The following is a 22,790-nucleotide window of genomic DNA, read 5'->3' as shown; positions in this document are numbered from 1 at the left end:
TCCTTTTTCCCTTTAAATTTCCTTTTTGTGGCCTTGCATTCTCGTCATACCATGGGTTAGTCGCAAAGGTGTTTGAAATGCTCTTCTTTATCCTTGTTCTCTTGCAATCCTTTAGTGCTTTCTTAATTAGTGGGATTAGAAAACTACTGCTGATGTAACTTTTCTTATCACTATTTTCCTTGATGCATTTGGAGCTATTGTTCAAGAGCGGTGCAAAATATCTTTTTATTATCGTTGTTTATAAGAATCTTGCCCTCTTTATGTCCTTTTGTGCTTTCATCTAGGACTTGATCACTTTTCCTTCTTTTGACCTTCATATTGTATTTAATACAGAGAGGCATATGGTCTGAATTTAGCTCTATGGGACATTGTTTAATTTTGAAATTCACCACTTTGGTGATGATTGATTGCAAACATATTAGATAATTAAATTTGTTTGATTTGGGCCACATCTTCATATCATTACACAACTAATCCATGGAGGCTGCATAGCCCTAAGAGCTCAGCGCCAAATTGAGACACACCACCATTTTTCATCTTGAGAAGTCTGTTTGCTGATATTGTCATCATCTTCTTTTAGCCACAAGGGATTACTGTCCTCTGTTAGATTGTTGCGCAGCTGAATAGCCTGATTACTAGTTGTCCTAGCATTAAAATCTTCTAGAAGGATTGTGTTACCAATTTGATTAAAGGAAAGCACATGTTTCTTTAAAGCTGAAAATGGATCTTCGTTGTCTAGATGTATCTTTTTGTAGAATTTAGAGCTTTAATAATCTTTAATAATCGAATTGCTTCTAAACATATATTGATATTGATAGTATGATTATGTTCTATCCTTTTGCAAGGAGTCCAATATAATAGCAAATACTATTAGTAAATGATTGAAATAATCTGGAATTACTAAGAGAATATAGTAATGATACTTACAATTTGGCTTAAACATGCTTAATTATATTAAGATTTGACTTCTAGAGAATTTACATATTCTATGCGAGATCATTCTAAGCCAACCCAGTAGAAGGGATCATTACATGAAGTAAACCTATCTTAGGTCTTTTATGTCATTTAGCCCTAATTAGGCTTACATTCCAAAGTAAGGTCCCATTGGGCTTAGGATCCAATCATGGCAATTTGATTCAACAGTATTGCCACAGCCTATAATCACAAATTTAACATCAAACTCCACATATCCACTTCCCTCATTCGTTTATTCAAAGATTTGCCCTCTCAAATTGGCTGAGCACATTGAGATTCTCGAATAGGACTGGAATGTTTTCCCCTCGAAAGGCGAGGTTTTCAGACCTGTTGCTAGAAAATTGAGTGGGTCTCCATTCACTTTGAACTAAATTCATTTAAACCAAGTTTGGGATGATCCTAGTTCATGCCTCCATACAACCAAATGATTTATTCAACCAAACCAATTAGAACTACAAAGTGACATGCATAGAAACACGTAACTTGCACGAAAATTCAGTTATGTTTTATTGCTTCAACACCCAAATTATAAAATCTGTCTTCTACCGAGTAGATCGGCTTTATATAGGCCAAATACATACCATCCAACCGAATCTCAAACTATCTGACCATTGGGGGAAGTTTGGTGCTTGTTTTTTAATTGTTGACAACTTGTGCCAAATGTTGTCATGCAACATTTGTGACAACATTACATCTTTTGGCATTTCTTGTCAATTGGGTTCCTATCTCCTAGGACTTGACCGAAATCTATTCGAAATGACTCAAAAACATCAAAAACGCTAAACTCCAAGTTTCCTACTATTTTACTAACCATTTGACCAGATTTGACCATTTTATCTTATTAATGCCAAGTATGACAATGGCCTTATATTGCAATTTTGGCCATTTTGTCAATAATGACTCATCTAACCTGTTTACATCTTTCCCAATGGCATGCCATGGGTCTTCATTATGATCATTGGGTGCACCTACACCATACTCCTTGGGTGACTTGATCTCATGTCCTCTTGAGATGAGCTCTTCCAAACTTCAACCATGCACCTTGATCTCCGTTTTGTCCATCTAAACAACATCCTTCTCTAGAAGTCCATGCCATTTTTACAAGTACTTTTAGGTATTCTTCCTTGTTTTTTTGACAACTCGTGGATCCAAAATATTTTCATGTTTTAAGGGTTCTTAAGGTGGAAACCTTGATGAGTTCATCTTCTTTTACCTCCACATCAGTACGTGCATTGACATCTCCCTTGTAGGATGTTACGTCTGCAACATTGAAAATAGGAGAAATACCAAGGTTAGAAGGCAACTAAAGTTTATATGCATTCAATTCATTCTTGTGAAGTATCCTACAAGGACATAGTTTTCTAATCTTGAGTTTTGTACGCTTTTCCTTAGGCAATATGTCTTTCAGATTTGCCCAAACTAGGTCTCCTATTTGGAATTGGACATCTCTTTTGTTGGTCCACACACAGGTGAATATATTGAGGGTGGGAGGGTGTGAATCAATATATTCTCTATAACTTCAGCTTTTACAACCGGTCATTTTTCACACCAGTCTACTGGATAATGATAACTTAACTTAACTGCTCAAGTTTAATAAAAAACAATAAAGACAAACATAACATCACATAAAACAAGCATTCATTTTGTGGATACCCAACTAGGGTGAAAACCACAGTGTGTGAGATGATCTTCACAAATTTTGTATTCGTCTGAAGTGCGCCTGGGCAAGAGCTTATCTCTGTTAGCCGACTACAAGGACACTGTTAAGTGCCACTTGGTTAAGGGATTTAGATAAGACCTGTGAGAGTCTTGCCCGTTTATGAGCAATCTAGTTAAAGGATTTCTGAACACAAACTAATGTGCCACCCTGTTAGGGGATTTGATACAACAAACTTATTAAAGTCCACCCTCAATGGATTTCCTATTGTAGTGATTAGAAAACAACAAAAGGAATGATCCAAGTGTGACTTTACTTAGCTTGGTTATAGATCACTTTGGTGCTCCCCGGACGTGTCTACAACTTTGCTTTTCTCTCCCTTGGCTTTGTAACTTAGGCACAATCACTAATGTACTTGGCTCTCCTAGCCATTGCATGCTTCATCACTTGTGTTGGACTGGCTCATTGACTCCTCTTTAACACATTACCTTTCACTCTCTATTCTTGACTTCTCAATCATCACCCTTCTCTCCTTGAGATTACACTTAGCTCAACTTTGTGGCATGTTTTCTATTCAACATGCAATCTAACCTTTTTCTTTGAAACAATGATCTCTTATATAGTATTTGCATGCTCTTCTTGAAGTCCTAATCCGTGAATTCAAATCTTGAATTCTCAAGCCTATGTCTAGCTTGTACTTTGTCTTTGTCTTGCGTCAGTCTTGTTAGATGTATCATGTACGAACGGAAGTCACTGGAGTTTTGTGACTTCGATGGCTTGCACTTCTATCATTTGTCACCAATGTGATAGCACTATTACCATTAAATGCTTCCTCTTACCAATGTGATAGCACTATTACCATTAAATGCTTCCTATTGTTAGTTACGAGTATCTTGCCATTAGCTTCCTCTTACACTCATGGCTTAACCTTTGATCATTACCATTTGTTAGACCACCTTGCCTATATTCTTGACATCATTCTTCATACTTAGCATGACTTCGTCTAGGTGTTGTTGCCCCTTTCTCCGCCCTTTCTTGTCTTTTCCTTCTCATTCCTCGGCCACATTTGTGAACTGGAGTTGCACATACATGCTCATTATGCCTCACCCGTCCTAGTATCATACTAATCGATGATCTAACTTTATCTTGACATCAGTGACAACATAATCATAACTGATTACATTAATATCTCCACTTGTTAGTCCTTTGGAATTTTGACAGTTATGCCAACAATCTCCCCCTTTGCCATTGATGATAACACTTAATCATACTTTGACCATATCCTTTATGGCTACTTCATGTTTTGCCAAATAATATCTTGACTTTACCTTTTTCTTCTTCTTGTCTAACATTTCCCCCTAAGATGATGCTTCGACATCCTTTGACCGTTCTTAGTCATCTTTGTGGGTTTACTTGGTTTTGCTTGACTTCTCCCCCTTTCTTTTTGGTTCACTTCCCTTGTTCTTTCTTCTTTTGTTCTCTTCTCCCTTGTTTTGTTCTCTTCTCTTCTTCCCCTTCGACAACAATGCCAAAGGTATGCATCATTTCTTTGTGACTGCTCCCCTTGTGTAGTAGTCCTCGTTGTTCATCAATCCACACTTGTGATTATTTGTCTGCACATCATAGATTGATGCCTGCCCCTATTTGTCTACTTCAGGCTTGATAGGGGTAATATCCCTAACTTTTTTCTTAGATACTCAAAGGTATCCTTCTAAAGAGATTTTGTGAATATGTGAAGTAAGTGCTCTTTGATTAGTACATATTCCAACCTTATCTCTGTCTCTTGCACTTTCTCTCAGAGGAAATTTTACTTTATTGATTTTTCTTGATCTTGGAGCGCATGATTGTGTTCTTTGATATGTTTATGGTGCTTTTGTTATCACAATTGATAACCATTGTTTCATCCATCGTTTTGTGAATACCTTCTAGCAGTTTCTTGATCCAAACAAATTGTGTGCAATTCACTGCTGCAACTACATATTTTGCTTCTTTAGTTGACTGTGATATGCAGTTTTGCTTCTTGTTGGCCCATTCGGCCTATCTTTTGCATGAAAGAATACACCGCTAGTCATGCTCTTTCTGTCATCTATGTTCTCTTCCCAGTCAACATCTGTGAAGACATCCAACTCAAAGTTTCCTTTGTGAGGATGCCATAAGCCATTTTCTTCTGTACCCTTTAGATATCTAAAGATCCTTTACACAACAACCATGTGTAATTCATTTGGATTGGCTGAGAATCTAGCCACTATCCTAACAACTTGTGCAATGCCTAGTCTATTGTGCACCACATACTACAACTTATCGATCATCAATCCGTAAAGAGTTTGATTTACTTTAGGGCTCTCATCCTCCTTTGACAATTTAGAATCAATGACCATTGGATGCCTACCGGCTTAGCTTTGTCCATACGAAATGTTGAATCTCCTTCACATACATTTTTTGCCCTGTGAAGATTTCTCCCTTCAATTGGGACACTTGAAGTCCAATGAAGAACTTGATCTCACCAATCATGGACATTTCAAGTTTGCTCCTCATTGCTTTAGGAAATTCAGCACTAATCTTATCATCTCCTCCAAAGATGATATTATCCATGAATATTTTTGGAATCAACAAACCAGCTCTTGTTTCCTTTTCTAGGTAGATGTTACCATGTCGCTAGTCCTTGCAAAGCCAATTTGTATTAAAAATGAGTTCAACTTCTCATACTAGGCTCCGAGAGCCTAGTTAGTCCATACAATGCTTTCTTTAGCTTGCACACTTGGCTCTTTTCTTCTTTATTGTCAAACCCTTTTGGTTGTTCAATGTACACTTCTTCCCCTAGAGCTCCATTCAGAAATATTGATTTCACATCCATTTGGTATACCTTGAAGTTCTTGTATGCCACAAAGGTTAGGAGTATCTTGAGTCCTTAAAGTTTGGCCACTGGTGCGAAGGTCTCTCCATAATCTAGGCCTTGTTATTTTGCATATCCCTTGTAGAAGGGTTTGGTCTTATTCTTGACTACTTCTCCATCTTCATTCATCTTTATTTTGAACACCCATTTTGTGCCAATGACATTCTTTTCTTTTGGTCGAGTCACCAAGGTCTATGGATCATTTTTCAATATTTGCCCAATCTCTTCCTTCACTAGCTTTCTCCAGTCTTCATCCTTTAGAGCTTCCCTTGTAACTTTGGGCTCTATGTTGGAGAGCACACAGGCTGTCTCTCTCGCCTTCCTTGTTATCATCACTCCAACGTCTTTGTCTCCAATGATTTATTCAGCTGAGTAGTTTCTTCTCATATAATTGACTAGCATTGGTTCTCGTTTAGGGGCTTCCGCCCTTGGTTCTTCAAACTGAGCTACTTCTTCCTGTGTAGGCACGTGTTCTTATGCTGCCTCTAGTGGCACCTCTATCATTACTTGAGTCAGTGGATTGTATACAAACTGTTTGTAATTGTCTGGCTCTTTCTTGTTTTCTTCTTCGTTCTTGTCAAAGAACTCATTTGCCTTCACATTGGCAGATTGCACAATTTTGTTTGTCTAGATGTTTAAACACTGGTATACCTTACTCTTTGTAGAGAATCCCCAGTAGATACCTTCATCACTTTGTGGCTTAAAGTTCCCTTGATATTCATCACTTTTGATAGAGCAAATTCTTCCAAATACTTTGAAGTAGCTCACCGATGGTGAGTGCCCAAACCATAGTTTGTAGGGCATCTTTTTTTGTACCCTTCTACACTTGTACCCTATTTAAGGTGTATACACTTGTGCTCACAACTTCTCTCTAGTAGATTTGCATTGTTTTGAATCATCAACGTGTTGGCACAATTTATGATTGCTCGGTTTCTTCTTGGTACCACACCATTCTATTGTCGTGTCCTAGGAGCTAACATTTGCCTCCTGATCCCATGTTCTTGGAAGTAGCTCTCAAATTCTTGTGAGGTGAACACACCTCCCCGGTCTAATCTTAGGCACTTCAACGCCTTACCTGTCTCTCTCTCCACCTTTTCTCTTTAGGTTTTGAACATATGAAAAGTCTTTGACTTTTTCTTCAAGTAATCAGTCCACATTATTGTATAAAAATAATCAATGAACAACCTAAAATATTTGTCACTAGATACATTGTTAGTCCTCATTGGACAGCGCAAATTATTATGTAGTAGCTCTAAAATTTGTTTAGAAGTAAAAACTTGTGAGAAAAACTAGAACTAACCAACTTTCCTAGTTGACAATCTTTACACATTACATTGTTAGGTTTATTTATTTGAGGCAAGCCTCTTATATATTTCTTTCTCTCTACATTGACAATATTCTCAAAATTTAAATGATATACACTCCTATGCAATAATGAACTATTGTCATATCTAGCTGCATAATAGGTATTTACTGAAGTGTTAAGTGTAATAACCCCAATCAGATATAACTTCAACAAATACCAAATTCCTTAATAATTTAGTTGTTTGAAATTTCGTCAAACACTTTGGACACAAGGAATATAACGCTGATGTGAATGTTGATTGTTCCTAAATGCCAAACTAAAAGAGATATGCTTACAAACTCTAAATGACTAACAATGGTGATGCGGATATTTTTTTTTTTTTTTTGTATTTTATTGCAACATGTAAACATTGCTTACAAATGAGAAATCATGGATCTTCAACAATAAGACTTAAGGCAATGCATGCTATGATTTAAATGATATTCCCTTTGACAACTCCTGAAATGAAATTGTGATATAAATCAGTCTACAATAGATTTAAAAAACCTTACCAATGCCCTAAATATCTACTCCCAAACAATGCAAAATGTAATAGATAGAAACCTAGAATTGCTCCAAAAAATTAAATTTTACTGTAGCGAGTCACTGTAGCAAATAATTGTAGAAAATCACTGTAGTGATGATACTGTAGCAGTGTCACTATAGCAAATCACTGTAGCGACAACATTGTAGCAGCGTCATTATAGCAGTGTTACTGTAGCAGTGATATTGTAGCAAATTGGTACTGTAGCAAATCTCTACTGTAGAAATATCTGATTTATTCTATCAAACTTACTCAACAAATCTGACCCTAGGCCACAAATTTGGCACAATGAAAAGACGGATTTGTCTTCTTCAATAGTTGCAACTCTTTGGAAGATATTTCACCACTTTAGTCATGCAAATCAATGGGAGTGTTCATTCCCAATGATAAATGTAATAATTGTAGAAACCCTTGGCTCCACAAGTTATCCTATAGAGTAGATGGCAACACATTTGATGATCGACAAGGAGGCCGCCCTCCCAATTTATTCTTTTCCTCCAATAGATGGACCTCCTTATAGAAGAAATAAAATGATATTTAATTGCTCATTCTATAAGATACTTCTAATTTATTTATTTAACTTTAGTCACTTTTGATTAAATATAAAGTCACCTTTTAATTGTAATTTATTTAATGACTATCAAAAAGTAATTTAATCAATTTCTCCATACTCCTCCACTTAGCCTTTGGAGAATGTAAAAGCTAAGAACTCCACTACGAGGCTAAAAAGATGGAGACATTACATTAAGGTAGTAAATATTACCTTTTCTTTTTTTTCCTATACCTAGTAGCTTACTTATCTTTTCCAGGATTCTGCAAGACCCTTTGTAGAACTGAAACTTGTAACCCTTGTTAATCAGTTCAACAACACTCAATAGGTTATATTTAAGATTTACTAGGTACACTTTTTTACAGCTATTGAAGTCATTAAAGGATACATTACTCTTACCTACCACTGTGCTCTGGAGAGTTGTTGCCAAATCTCACCATACCTCCATTGTATTGCTCCACTTCATGAAACTTGCTCGTGTCACCAGTCATGTGGTGCAAGCAACCATTGTCAATGATCTACTTCTTGTTGTGGCTTGTGCTTGATACTAGGGCTCTTTCCATCTTTTCTTCTATTATAGCAACGAATGCCATTTCATCATCATCATCATTATCATTTGAATTGGATGACTCTTCATCAATGACACCATTAGTGATGTAACATTGCTTCTTTTCTTTTCCTTTATAGCTTGTCCATTGTTTGTTCTTTTCTATCCTAACAACTTCGGGACATATGGCAGCTATGTCCTACCTTCTTGCAGTTGAAACACTTGAAAGGAAGTGTACCTTTATACTTCCCTTTGCCTCTCGACAATGTTTTTGTGAACAGTGCCTCTTTCTCTTCTTGTTTTGCTTCTTCAGCTAGAGAGTCTCCAGGTCTTTTTTGCATTTGGAGGTGCTTGCCTCCTCCTTTCCCCTCCAGGTTGGAACCAGAGCATCTGAAGCTTTGAATGCAATTTCAACCTTTGGTTGACTATTGTCAGAGTTTCTCTATTCAAATGCAATAAACTTTCCTATTAGAGGGTCAAGAGACACCTCAATTTTCTCTATCGACCTCAATTCTGAATGGCTGAGATCCATACAACATACTTGGGTAGCAAGGTTCTCAATATCTTGCTTACCACATGATCTTAATGTAGTGTGCCTCCAACAACTTTGATCACTAGCATCACATTCTTTACCCTTTTGCCAAATGTTTCAATGTCTTCTCCTTCTTGGATTCTCGTCGTGTCATACTTTCCTCTTAGGCTATCAAGTTTACCCTTTTGAATGTGCTTATCTCCGCCATAGACAATCTTAAGCTTTTCCCATATCTCATATGTCGTCTCTAGTTCCTCTACATCTTTATATTCAACATGAGACAAAGTGTTGGCTAGGGCATCCGTTGTGGCTGTGTGAGTCTCTTTGTCCTTTATCTGGTCTACTCTAAGTGGAGCAATAGGTTCCACATATTTGGTCTCGGCATGACTCTAGTATGCATCACCAAGAGTTCTTAGATGCAAGATCATTTTTCTACACCATGAGTTGTAGTTGTCTTTGAAAAAATTTGGCGCTTCTCTTTTTAACATCTTGATATTTTACCTCAAGTTGTTAGGCTCCTTTTTTTAGAGGTCCTAGGCTTTGATACCAATTGTTGGTCCACTTAGAGGTCAGAATATTGAAGGGGTGGGGGGAGGCGTGGGCCGAATCAATATATCCTCTATAACTCCAACTTTTACCACCGGTCTGCTGGTTAATGATAGCTATAACTTAACCAGCCAGGTTTAAGCGAAAACAATAAAGAAATAGTATCACATAACACAAGCATTTATCTCGTGGGAACCCAACTACGGTGACAACCACGGTGTGTGAGACGACCGTCACAAAGTTTGCACTCTCTTGAAGTGTGTGCAGTCAAGAGCTTATCTCTGTTAGAAGATTACAAGGACTCTATTAAGTTCCACCTAGTGAAGGGACTTAGACAAGACCTTTGAGAGTCTTGTCCGATTAAGAGCAACTTGGTTAAAGCACTTCTGAACACAAACTAATGTGCCACCTTGTTAGGGTATTTGATACAACGAACTTGTTAAAGTCCACCCTCAATGGGATTTACTATTGTAGTTTTTAGAAAACAATAGAAGGAATGATCTGAGTTGAATAACTACTTTACTTAGCTTGGTTATAGATCACTTTGCTGCTCCTCAGACCTATCTGCGACTTAGACATGGTCATCTATGTGCTTGGCTCTCCTAGTTATTGCATACTTTTTCACTTGTGTTGCATTGGCTCACTGGCTTCTCCTTAACATATCATCTTTCACTTTCTGTTCTTGACTTCTCAAATGTCACCCTTCTCTCCTTGAGATTACACTTAGCTCAGCTCTGAGCCACTTTGCTATTCAACATCCATTCTAATCTTTTTCTTTGAAAGAACATTCTCTTATATAGTCTTTGCATGCTCTGCTCGACACCCTCATCCACCAATTCAAATATTGAATTCTCTCAAGCCTGTGTCTAGCTTGCATTCCTGCCTCTGTCTTGTGTCACTCTTGTTAGGTGTACCATTTACAAACGAAAGTCATTGGAGTTTTGTGACTTGGATGGCTTGAATAGCTGGAAAGAATTTAAAGTCTATCCACGATGTGACAACACGATTGCCATTAAATGCAGTGTCGAATTCATTCTACCTGCTTCATGATGTGTTAATCACAGGTATCTTGCCATTAGCTTCCTCTTACTGTCATGGCTTAACCTTTCTTCATGACCATTGGTCACACCACCTTGCCTGTATTCTTAACATCATTCTTCATACTTAGGATGACTTCGTCTAAGTGTGGTTACTCCTTTCTCTACCACTTCTTGGCTTGTCCTTATTCTTCCGGTCACACTTGTCAACCATCTAAGTTTACCTTGACATCAATGACAATTTATTCATAACTGATTACACCAGTATCTCTATGGTGAGTCCTTTAGACTTTAGACAGTTGTGCCAACATCTTCTTTTCTTATCTCTGATCTCGTTGTACTTTTTTGCAGATCTTTGCAAAACAGCCCTCACTTGATCATGGATCTCTTTTTATACCTTTTGTAAATTGTTCTCCATGAGCAATATTTTGGCCATTACTATGTAAGTTTTACAACTCCAATATCCCTGTAGGATATAGTTCATAAATTACCTGAGAGGGGCTCTTGTTGTGGTTCTTTTCACCGATTCATTATATGTATGCTCTAATTGTGAGAATATGGTATCCAATAACAAGTTTCGATGTGACTTGATTACAACCTCTGTTTGGGGACGGTAAGAACTGATAGACAAATTGGTTCTCATCTTTCTCCATAGGGTTCTCCAAAAGTGCTCTGCAAACTTATCTGTTAGACACAATATTCTAAAGGCAATCCATGTATTCTTACTATTTCCTTGAAAAACAAATTTGCAATATAAGATGGATTATTGGTGCTTTTACATGGCAAGAAATTGCCATCTTACTGAACCTGTCAGCAACAACAAAGACAGTATCAAAGCCCCTATGTTTTCTCGGAAAACCATAACAAAATCCATACTAACACTCTCCCAAGGTCTAGATGGAATGGTTAGAGGTTGATACAAGCTAACCTCGGCTGTGACTGCCTTTGCTTTCTGACGTATCATGCATGACTCAACAATTCTCTTCACATCTGATTGTACTTTGGCTGATAGTAGAACTTTAGAACTTGTTCTAATGTCTTGTCCAAACCAAAGTGTCCACTAGGGCTGCCACAATGTTTTTCTTTTACAATATTGTCTCTCATAGATCATTTGGGTGTGCAAAGTTGGCTACCCTTAAACAAAAGACCATCTTGAATCAACTGTTCTGAATATTCTACAATTGTATGAGGCAAAAAGTTTAGAGATCACCATGTAGATCACAGGGAAATCTTCATATCCTTCGTACATACCGTTTAGTGATTCTATGCCAACACTTTGAAATTTCACTTCTTGCATAGTTAGGAACCTCATGCATAGGGCATCTGCTGCCTTGTTGGCTTGTCTTTTCTTGTGTTTTATTTTGAATGTATAGGCTTGAATGGACTCCACCTATCTCATGTGCCTATGAGTGAGTTTGTCTTGATTGTTAGATAACTTGGGGTGTGGTTATCTGTGTACACAACAAATTCTTTTCACTGAAAAAAGTGCCTCCACTTCTTAAGTGCTTAGACTAGGGCATATAGTTCCGAGTCATAAGAGTAGCACTTCCTCTTTGCCTCATTGAGTTTCTCACTGAAGAATGCTATAGCTCTTCCTTCTTGACTGATTTCAGCTCTTACAGCCATGTTAGATGCATTGTACTTTTGTCAAATTCAGAGAGAGTTAAAACAGGTTGTTTAGAATCTAGATACCCCCTTCCATAACTCAAAAGACTTGTTGGCTTCCTTTGTCCATGCAAACTTGCATCTCTGTGCACCTTTGTCTCCAGCATTGGACCACAGATTTGGTTAAAGTTCTTTATCAATTTCCTACAGAAATTTACAAGACCATAAAAACTTCTTACCTTTCCAATGGTTCTAGGGAGTGGCCAATTGAGTATTGCCTCCACCTTATCAGAATCCATGCCAAGATTTCCTTGAGAAATCACAGAACCAAGATATATCAACTTTTCCTGCAAGAACACACACTTCTCCAAGTTTATCATTAGTTTTTCATCATGCAACATTTTCAAAACCAGATCTCAAGGCCTCAAATGATGTTCTTGAGGCTTGCTAAACACCAACATATCATCTAGATACACTACTATAAATTTGCCAATAAATGATTGCAAAACTTCATTCACGAGCCTCATGAATGTGGTAGAGGCATTTGAAAGACCAACGAGCATCACTCTCCATTCAAATGGGCCTTCATTGGTTTTAAAAGCAGTCTTCCACTCATCTCCTGTCCTGATTCTTATTTGGTAATAGCCACTTTTGAGACCAACTTTTGAATAGTATCTAACACCAGCGAACAACCCAACAGATTCTCTATCCTCAGCATGGGTAATCTATATCCAATGCTGATCCAATTAATGGCTCTAGAGTTTGTGCGTAATCTCCATGTTCCTTCCTTCTTGGGATCCAATACTGGAGGGAGAACATATAGACTGAAGCTCTTCCTTATCAAGCCCTTATCTAACAACTCCTGCATTTGTTTAGGAATTTTATCATTTTGTTGTGATGCCAGGTATGATGTCAATATTATGGCTATTCTCTCTGACAGGTGGCAATGGTTTAGGCATGTGCTCTGTAACTACCCTCTTCTATCTGTCCAACAGATCCCTTGCTTCCTTAGGGCCTATTCCCTCTTCTTTTCTGGCTTCCTATCCTCAAAATTCTTCTCTTCTTGCCAGAATTATGTCTACTAAATGCCAGAATTATGTGGAACATGTCTTTCTATGAAATCCTAGAAAGACCAATCTGATAATTGGTCTGAGAAGTAAATAGTCTACATCTTTTCGAAAGCATTTAATTAATTTGCATAACTATAGTCCTTTCTAAATGTTTTCATCCCCCCTAAATAGATTAAGAAGAATGCCAACAAGTATTGCCTGCATATTGTAAGCAGAAGGCAATCAACAGCAGACTCTTATCATATGCATAAATATTTTCAATTATCCTTTTTTGCCTTATATTTTAGTCTGTCTGTAACCTCAAGTGCTCTTTTTGCTCCATTCTTCTTATTCTTCTTTGTAGCTATTCTAATACTTAGTGGCCATACTTTATTTTTTTTGTTTACATTAACTCTTTTGCTAAATGTTCTATCTCAGATGTTTCCTTGGATAAAGTTTTATATATCAAAGCAAAGGCAAGAGGTGTCTGTTATTTTTTGACAAAAAGTTCCTAATTATATACAATTGATTTAGTGATTATGCAGATAAATTTCACTACGGTGTGGTGAGAGACTTTGTTGGTCATGGTGTTGGCAAGGTTTTCCATTCTGATCCAGTGATACTACATTTTCGTAAGTGTGTTAAAAATATAAGTTTGCTTAGTAAGATATAGTCTCTTTCTATTCATCTATATTCAAGTACCCATAGAATCATTATTTATATGGTTAAAATCAAAATTATTATTCTGGGCATCACTTTCAAATGAAATCTCAAAACTATTGTAATCAGAAAAACCAAACCATCAGCAAACTAGGTTTTTATGAGCAAAAAGTTTAATGTCTTCATTAGTGAATGCATGATGATTGTTTGACAAAATACCAATTGAGTGGGTGTTAGAAGTGCAAATAAAAAGGGATCTCACAGTGGTATAAGAATCTTGAAAGGTCCAAGGAGAAAGATGGAGACTTTTGAAGTCAAAATTCTAGCAGAGCTAATAGGATTCGAGCAAAGTTATCAAAATTTCAGAGAGAGATGACAACAATTGCAACACTTTAATTGAAGACAAACCAAGAGTTAAAAAAAATTGTTTGAGGAATTGCGTGAGCTTCCTGGGCAGTTAAGGGTTATCTTTAAAAGGAAAGAAAAGAAAATGAAAAAATATCTTTTTTTGCAAGGAAAAATGAGAAAAATGAAAAAGGAGAGAGGTTCACAGCAAATATTCAGAAGGAGATAGTACCTTGATACAGAAGAACTAGGTGACACAGTTTCAGGAAGACTTTTTAGACATGCATGCAGTTATTGTTGAAGAATTTGTGGATGAAGAGAAAAGCAAAAAAGCAACCTTGATTACACATTATAGCTTTCTAACAAAGTTGATGACACTAGTGTGATTGATGAAATAGTTGAGGTCATTGATACACCAGATGATGAACTTAGAGAGAGCAGATATGATGATGTCTTTTTACTAGTTAATAATGACTCCATAAATTATTCCAGTGATGTTGGTACAGATGGTTAAAAGTGGGATATCCATGATCGGCCTTCGTAGAGGAACGTTCCCTGTACTAGTGAGCTGGAGAGTGAGTCATTCACTGTGTCTACCACTCATGAGGGGCTTAGAAAATACGTTTTCCTGAACATAATGAACAAGTCTTTGACACTTGGTATCTGAGTGTATTAGCACCTAAGGCTAAGTATGACCAGGATCCTACATGAGATGTGTAATGTTCCTTTTTATCTATTTTGAGACACTATTTGTAATTCCATAATTCTATGCATATAAATCGAACTGCTGATAAAAAAATGTTTTATTTGATGCCTAATTACAATGGAAAATGACTGATAATGAATGAGTATAAATTCCAAATGCATATGCTGCAAAATAATATGGATAATTATTATGATAATAGATAGTTTCTATCATCTTTGTTTAGTATCTAGTGGTTATCTATTGTAATCTTTTGTAAATATTAAAATGTTTCTAATATTTAGTTTTCTGTTTCTAGAATAGAATGTTTTTGTTCTTTTGTTAGTTGCAGATAACTGTTAGTTTTCTCTTAAGCTAGAATATAATGTTTTTATCAGAGTAATGAGACTCGCCGCAAGTCGGGCAAGTCTCCCGAGTTAGCGAGCTAGGGAGGGCTTGTCGGGTCAAAAGGACCTTTGACTTGGGCTCGTCGGGTTAGGTAGGGTGACTCGCCTAATTCGTGTGACTCACGGGTCACGGCTTGCTTGACCTGGCCGTGACAGTCAACGTCCGGCAAAGTGAACATTAAAAATTGCTTGTTTTTTCAAAAAAGAAATTTGGTTATTTTTTTATCCTCAAGACCCTAAAAGGGTTTTCATAACACTCTATTGTGAGAAAAAGAAAGAGAGAAAGAGGAAGAAGAGAAATAGAGTGCAATTGTTTTACAACCAGCTAAAAGAAAGAGGAGAAAAGCTTGCATTTGTGACATTGGAGCAACTATATGCTTGCAATTAGACCATCAAGGAGTTTATAGGTGTTCTTCTCAACACTTCCCAACTCATTTCAAAGAGGTAAGAGTTGATTTTTGGATTTTGATGATTTTTTTCTCTATGCTTATGGGTTTTTTGGATGAATTTTTTTTGTACGTTTATGGGTTTTGTTTTCTTCATAAAATACAATGCTTAAATGGTAATATTTGGTCTAAAATGTCTTATTGCAACAACCTTGACATTGGACGTACACCATTGAATTTTCGGGTAGAGGTAGAACTCAAACAAAATGCCTATTTTGTAAAGGTCGTTATTAGTGGGGGCATAAATAGATTGAAATGCCATATTGCTAGCATACGTGGTCATGATGCTGAGCCTTGTAAAGTTGCAACTCCTGAGGCTAAACATTTTTGTCATGTTGCCTTAGAAAAATATGAACAAGAAAAACAATTAAAAGAAAAACAATTAGCAGAGTTAGCTTAGATTGGTTCCAATTCCCTTCCACGCTCATTTGGAACTGCTTTTGTATCTAGTTTTACACCCCTAGGTTCACTAGGTTGTGTTGGAGAAGGTACTTCCCTTCCCCCCTATTGCCCTAGTGCTTCTACTAGCTGTACTTGTTCTACATCTATTCCTTGCACTATTGTTGTCGTTGCCCCTGCTAGTATTATTGGCATTGCCTTTGGTCCTAGAGTTAGGAAATCTAGGTTGGACAATTTTTTTGTGCCATGTTCCACTCCTGGTGCACAACCCTCACTTGAGAGCTTCGTCTGGAATAGGGAGATCCATGAAGCTGGAAGAAGAGCAATTTGCAAGTTTTGGTATTTTTGCAACATTCCATCTATAGTAGCTAGGTAATTCAACTTCATTTATATTTGATTGTTTTACATTTTAAGTTTTAAATTCAACTTTTAAAATTCAATTTTGAAATTTTAACTTGATGTTGAAATATGCTAATTAAAATGTTTTTATAAATATAATGTTCACACCCTTATTGGTAGGGGATGATTGATGCGGTTTCCATCTGTGGTGCGGGGTTTAAAGCCCCCATTGAAGATGAGTTGAGTGGCCCCTTCTTACTAAAAATGGTTGAGGAGATGAAACTTGAGTTGGAGGACCATAGCAAGATTTGGAGCCAAAGGGGGTGTACCATTATGACGGATGGATGGATAGATAGGAGGAATAAGACTCTTTTCAGTTTTCTTGTTTCTAGTGGAGGTAATTCATCATCCTCTACTTCTCGAAGTCTAAAATTTAATGTATGATTGAATAACTATTTTTAATTTATTGACTATTCAATGATAATTATTTTGTTTAATTCTCACTTTTAGGATCCACTATGTGAAAATTATGTGAGGCTATTGAGGAGGTCATAAGGGAGGTGGGTGAAGACAATGTTGTCCAAGTGGTGATTGATAATGTAGCTAATTGTGTTGCTACGGGTAAAATTTTAACTTCCAAGTTCTAAAAATTTTATTTTAGTTTTTCATTACATTTTGAAAAAAAAAAAAGTTTAACATATCTAAATTTTTAATTGTTTACTAACTAATTTAAAATTGTTGCAGGAAAACTTTTGACCGAGAGACACCCAAGAATCTTTTCGACTCCATGTGCGGCCCATTACCTCGAGCTCATATTAGAGGATATTGGCAAGCTTGAATGGGCGAAATCATGTGTTGCTAATGCCAAAAATCTTTGCAAGTTCATCTATAATCATGCCTTGGTTCTCAACATTATGAGTGAATACATGAAGGTAAAGGAGTTGGCTCGTCCTGGTATCACAAGACTTGCTTCTAATTTTATCACACTAAAATCCTTGTTGAGTTCAAGGTTAGCTAGACCATGTTTGTTGGTCGAAAATGGAATTCCTCCTCCTTTCCCACCACCCATGCAAGGATAGATGCAACAAAATGCATTTATCATGAAGGTTTTTGGGAGCCATGTAAGGAGATTGTGGAGGTAATTTGGATTTTAAAAGTTTAAGTCTTCAAATTTTATAAATTATCTCATACTTATTTTTGTTTTATTTTCATTGTGTGACTTTGCATAGTTTCATCACACTAAAATGTTTTTCTGTTTAATTGTTTTGTAGATCACTGAGACCCTTGTAGCCCTCTTACGAGTTGCTGATGGGGAGAAGCCTGCTATGGGCTACATATATGGGGGCATGGATAGGGCCAAGGAGGCTATTAAGGCCAAATATGTAGGAGTTGAGGACAAGTATGGCTCTATTTGGGACATAATTGATAGGAGATGGTGAAATCAACTTCATAAACCCATCCATAAAACAACCTATTACCTCAATCCGGCATATTGTTTTCGTGAAGATTTCAAGGCAGACGAGGAGGTTCTTAGTGGCCTAAACACTGTGATATCGAAGATGGCCAATAATGTGACAAATATATTGCTTGAGATGGATGCCTATAATAATGCAATAGGGCCCATTTTCTCAAGTCAAATTTGCAAAGGTTGTATAAAATTGCAGCCAGGTAAAAATTGCAGCTTAAGCCTTATACAATCTAGTTTCTATGTTTCTAACTTTAAAGTTCAAATTTTGAAATGAGACTAATACTTTTTTCCTTTTCTTTTTACAAAATTTAGATAGATGGTGGCAAATATTTGGGCCTTCAACCAAAAACCTTCAGCAAATTGCCATCCACATAATGAGCTAGCCAAGTAGCACTTCTAGATGTGAGCACAACTGGAGCATGTTCGAGCACATCCACTCAAAGAGGCGTAACATGTTGTCTGTGGAGAAAATGAATAAGCTAGTCTTTGTGCATTACAACCTGCACCATTAGGACTAGGGAGATTTTGGATAGTGACACCTCTATAAAAACCCCTATTGGCTCCCAATTTGGTTATTGATGCACAACCTATTGTCTTTGTAATTTCTAGAAGTTTTATCAAGAATTTTCTGTATTTTTCAGATCATACATCTATTTCTTGTCTTTTATTTGAATTATATAACCTATCAAGAAATAGATTGCAGAAATATTAACTATCCGATTATCGCTTGCCAATTTATTAAATTGAGTAAATGAACAACCATGCATAAAATCTCAATACAACTCTGAATAGCAAAGGGAACCTGAATTGAATGTTGTGAAACTGTTGTCCCTACAAATATCCATATGTGGTTGACACCTCCATAGCAAATCGCAGGTATCTAAAACAAAATGTTGGAGAGCAATCTAAAATGTAATGCATCAATATTTGGTTCAAACAGCTCCTAGAATTCCCAATACCACTCGCAACCAAATTCTCAAATGCACAATTCCTTTTTCGCAGCTATACTTTCGTCCTCAACAACAATCCAAACAAGATGTCGTCTCCAATATGCAGCTAACATTGACCCACAGTTATAGACAAGTCATTCACGTGGCCAATATCAAAAACCGCAAGCCCAATTTTGTATAATGATGGTTCCTCCATAGTTGTCCAACTCAAACGTAGACTTGCGAATGTTGTGTGAGCTCCATAATGATGCCGTCCATTCTCATCATGAAATTTGCCTTGCTCTCAACCACACCTACCAGTACTCGAAAATACGTAGACTACCAGTATCAATATGTCCAACAAGATTTAATGTAACTCTTACCTGAAAACATAACCCTTCAATCAGAAATTATTTTTTATCAAAATCTCCAAGCCACAGTAAAACAATAGGAAATATATGACAAATCCACTATACTTTAGCAATGGATATAAACACTTCTCAGATACAATGATGAACAGTAGAGAAGTTAGGCAATCTTAGCTATACCACAGTAGCTAGATTGCAATAGAAATTCCAAACCCTTATATATCTACAAGGGCATATAGTTAAGAACCCAAGAAGAAACCACAAAGGCACAAAAAGAAAATACATATTCAAGTGCCTTTTTCCCAATGTAATGAGCTCTTATTTATAAGCTTTCGTTGTTCCAAAGTTTCCCTAAAACTCCACTTTAGAAATTGTGGAAGTTTCCAAAAAAAACTCAACACTAGAAACTTTCCAAGTTGCTTTTTAAGAAACATTTCTTAAAGTCATTATTATAATAATATAAACATTATTATATTAATGCAACACAAAGATTAAAAAATAAATAAGAACTCATGCAATTTACTGCTTTATTAACTGCAAGTGACGACCAACTGCTTAAAATAGACTTACTAAAAATAATAAGTCCACAACTGAGACCCCCAAAACACCTTGTCAGGTCATGAGGGTCGCTATGATGAGCTAATTGCATCCATTGTGTTGACTTGCCAAAATCGGGGACATTACAGTCCTCCCTCCATGAGATTGCTTGCCCGTAAGCAATCTGACGTCGTGCAAGAACCTCCACCGGGATCCCACAAGAAGCAAGTGATGTCAATGTCCTTACTGGACCGAGTGCCAATACCATCATCAGACCCAATAACATGACCTGCAATATAGCACCAAATACTTGTGCTAGTGATTTAAAAATCAGAACATCACTAACTGAAAAATCCTTAGGAGATCTCAACTCACTCTCCTTCATTGTGGCTACCCAATCATTCTACAGACAATCCAGCTTATGCTTAGACCAACTTTGTACTTGATGCAAATTCTGAACATGTGCGTCAAATACCAAACTATAAATGCTCATCACTGTATAAACTTTGTCATCAGTATGATCATCTCCATCGACATCCTCATGCTGTTGTGATGATTCATTGTCAATCTCATCAGTATAAACCCACATACCACGATTTGCTGCTCTCTTCGGCCTCAACGCACAAGTATGACCTTTAGAGAAAGGCCCTTTGTACCAATAGCAAAGCTGACAGCTCCTCAAATCCTCTGTAGGAGTGTCATCAGATGTCTCCATTGACTTACCCTTGTCCTCTACAAGTGGTGGGGGTTCATCATCGGCCAAAAGAGAAGAAGATTTCAAAGAAACCTTGTGTCGAGAAGAGGACTCCAAGTCTCGTGCCTTCCTCATCGCTACCTAGAGAGAAGATGGGTCTAAGGACTACACCCATTGACGGAGTGCCTCAGTCAATCCCTCAATGAATAACATCACTTGTCTGCACTCCGAAATATCATAAACCATGACTGAAAGCCTCTGGAAGTCACTAATGTAGCTCTCCAATCCACCAGATTGCTTCAGCTGAGCCAACTGATGGAAGCACACCTCCGGATCCTTCCTGACAAATCTCTTGATCAGGTGATCCATGAACTCCTGGTAGGAAGTGATCTAATCATGTTGCAAAGAAGCTAACCCATGGTACCACCAGTCATGTGCAACTCCGTCTAGATGCAACACTCCAAATCTGATAGCGTCCACTTCAGACATAGGATGCAAAGCCAAATATGTATTGAGCTTATGAATCGACGCTCGAGCTATAACTCTCCTAGTGCCATCAAAGTGCTCCAACGTTGTCTTACTAGCAACTTGTTGTAACTCAGTTTGTCGAGGTCGTTGTCTCTTTGGTGCTGACCTTCCTTTGGAATGCTCCCATTTTTTGAGTCAGGAACCTATCAAAATTCAAATGACCTTTAATAGCCTGTGGTAAAGCATCCCACTCCGTAAAGTGTGCCAGCACGTCATCAACAAAAGGAGCGGCCTCAAACTCAAAATTGATTGTATCGACCTCAGGTCTTAGAAATGTGGGCCTCTGCGGCCTATCATGAGTGCTAGTATGTAAGTTAGTTCTGTCAGCTAATCCATCACGATCCTCAACTTGAACCTAATCTGCATCTCTATACCTATCACCATCTCGAGTTCTCTCCTCGACTTGAAATCTATGAGAAATAATAGAAACATCTTGAGCTCTCTCCCTACTCCGTCCTCAAGGAAGTGCTATCTGCTATAGAGTATTAGACAATTGCTGCAGTACACTTGTCATTTGTTGTTTTCTGGCTACCACGTTCCTAAATGTTTGCATAGCCTCTATGTCAACATCAACATCTCTAACTTTGAACCAGACTGAACTGTCTAGACTACCAACAGAACCAAACTGTATCTTAGGTTCACCTTCTTTGGGTGGAGAAGTATGTCCTCTTCAGGTGTAGTGCATACCCGACACAAACCTCCTATCATCAGCCATGATCAAATACTGATTGCACTTTAAACCGAGCACTGAGCAACCTGAGCCCAATTCCTACAGGCTGGCAGGAAACCACTCCGATACCACTGTAAAAACCCCTACTAGCTCCCAATTTGATTATTGATGCACAACCCATTCTCTTTGTAATTTCTAGAAGTTTTATCAAGAATTTTTTATATGTTTCAGATCATATATCTATTTCTTGTCTTTTACTTGAATTATATAAACTATCAAGAAATAGATTGCAAAAATATTAACTATCTGAATATCACTTGCCAATTTATTAAATTGAGTAAATGAACAACCATTCATAAAATCTCAATACAACTCTGAATAGCAAAGGGAACCTAAACTGAATGTTGTTAAACTATCGTCCCTACAAATATCCATATGCGGTTGACACCTCCATTGCGAATCCCAGGTATCTGAGACAAAATGTTGGAGAGCAATCTAGAATGCAAGGCATCAACATTTGGTTGGAACAACTCCTAGAATTCCCAATACCACCCGCAACCCAATTCTCAAATGCACAATTCCTTTTTTGTAGCTATACTTTTTTCCTCAATAGCAATCTAAACAAGCTGCTTCTCCAATATGTAGCCAACATTGACCCACGGTTATAGACAGGTCATTCATGTGGCCAATATCAAAAACCTCAAGCCCAATTTTGTGTAATGTTGGTTCCTCCATAGTTGTCTAGCTCAAACATAGACTTGAGAATGTTGTGTGAGTTCCATAGTGATGTCATCCATTCTCATCATGAAATCTACCCTTGCTCTCAACCACATCTACCAGTACTAGAAAATACACAGACTTCCAATATCAATACGTCCAACAAGATTGAATGTAAACTATCAACGAAAAATGTAGCCCTTTAATAAAAAATTATTTATTATCAAAATCTCCAACCAATAGTAGAACAGTTGGAAATATATGACAAATCCACTATACTTTAGCAATGGATATAAACACTTCTTAGATACTCTAATTTTT

General features: G+C 37.2%; 1 protein-coding gene across 4 annotated transcripts in view; it reads left to right on the top strand.

The window, feature by feature from the left end:
• Window positions 1-22,790, top strand: part of MAP1D (methionine aminopeptidase 1D) — a 294,689-nt gene that overhangs the window by 234,984 nt on the left and 36,915 nt on the right. For all 4 annotated transcript variants that reach the window (XM_089797260.1, XM_089797259.1, XM_089797261.1 and 1 more), the window contains one exon: window positions 13,815-13,912. In XM_089797260.1, the coding sequence (XP_089653386.1) occupies window positions 13,815-13,912 (98 nt within the window). The remainder of the gene's footprint in view (window positions 1-13,814; window positions 13,913-22,790) is intronic.

Source organism: Cupressus sempervirens, chromosome 8 (genome assembly GCF_028749045.1).
Source record: "Cupressus sempervirens isolate cs-2001-9-10 chromosome 8, ASM2874904v1, whole genome shotgun sequence".
NCBI lineage: Eukaryota > Viridiplantae > Streptophyta > Pinopsida > Cupressales > Cupressaceae > Cupressus > Cupressus sempervirens.
Note: the sequence above shows the minus strand (reverse complement) of the source record. Positions and strands in the feature narration are given on the sequence as shown.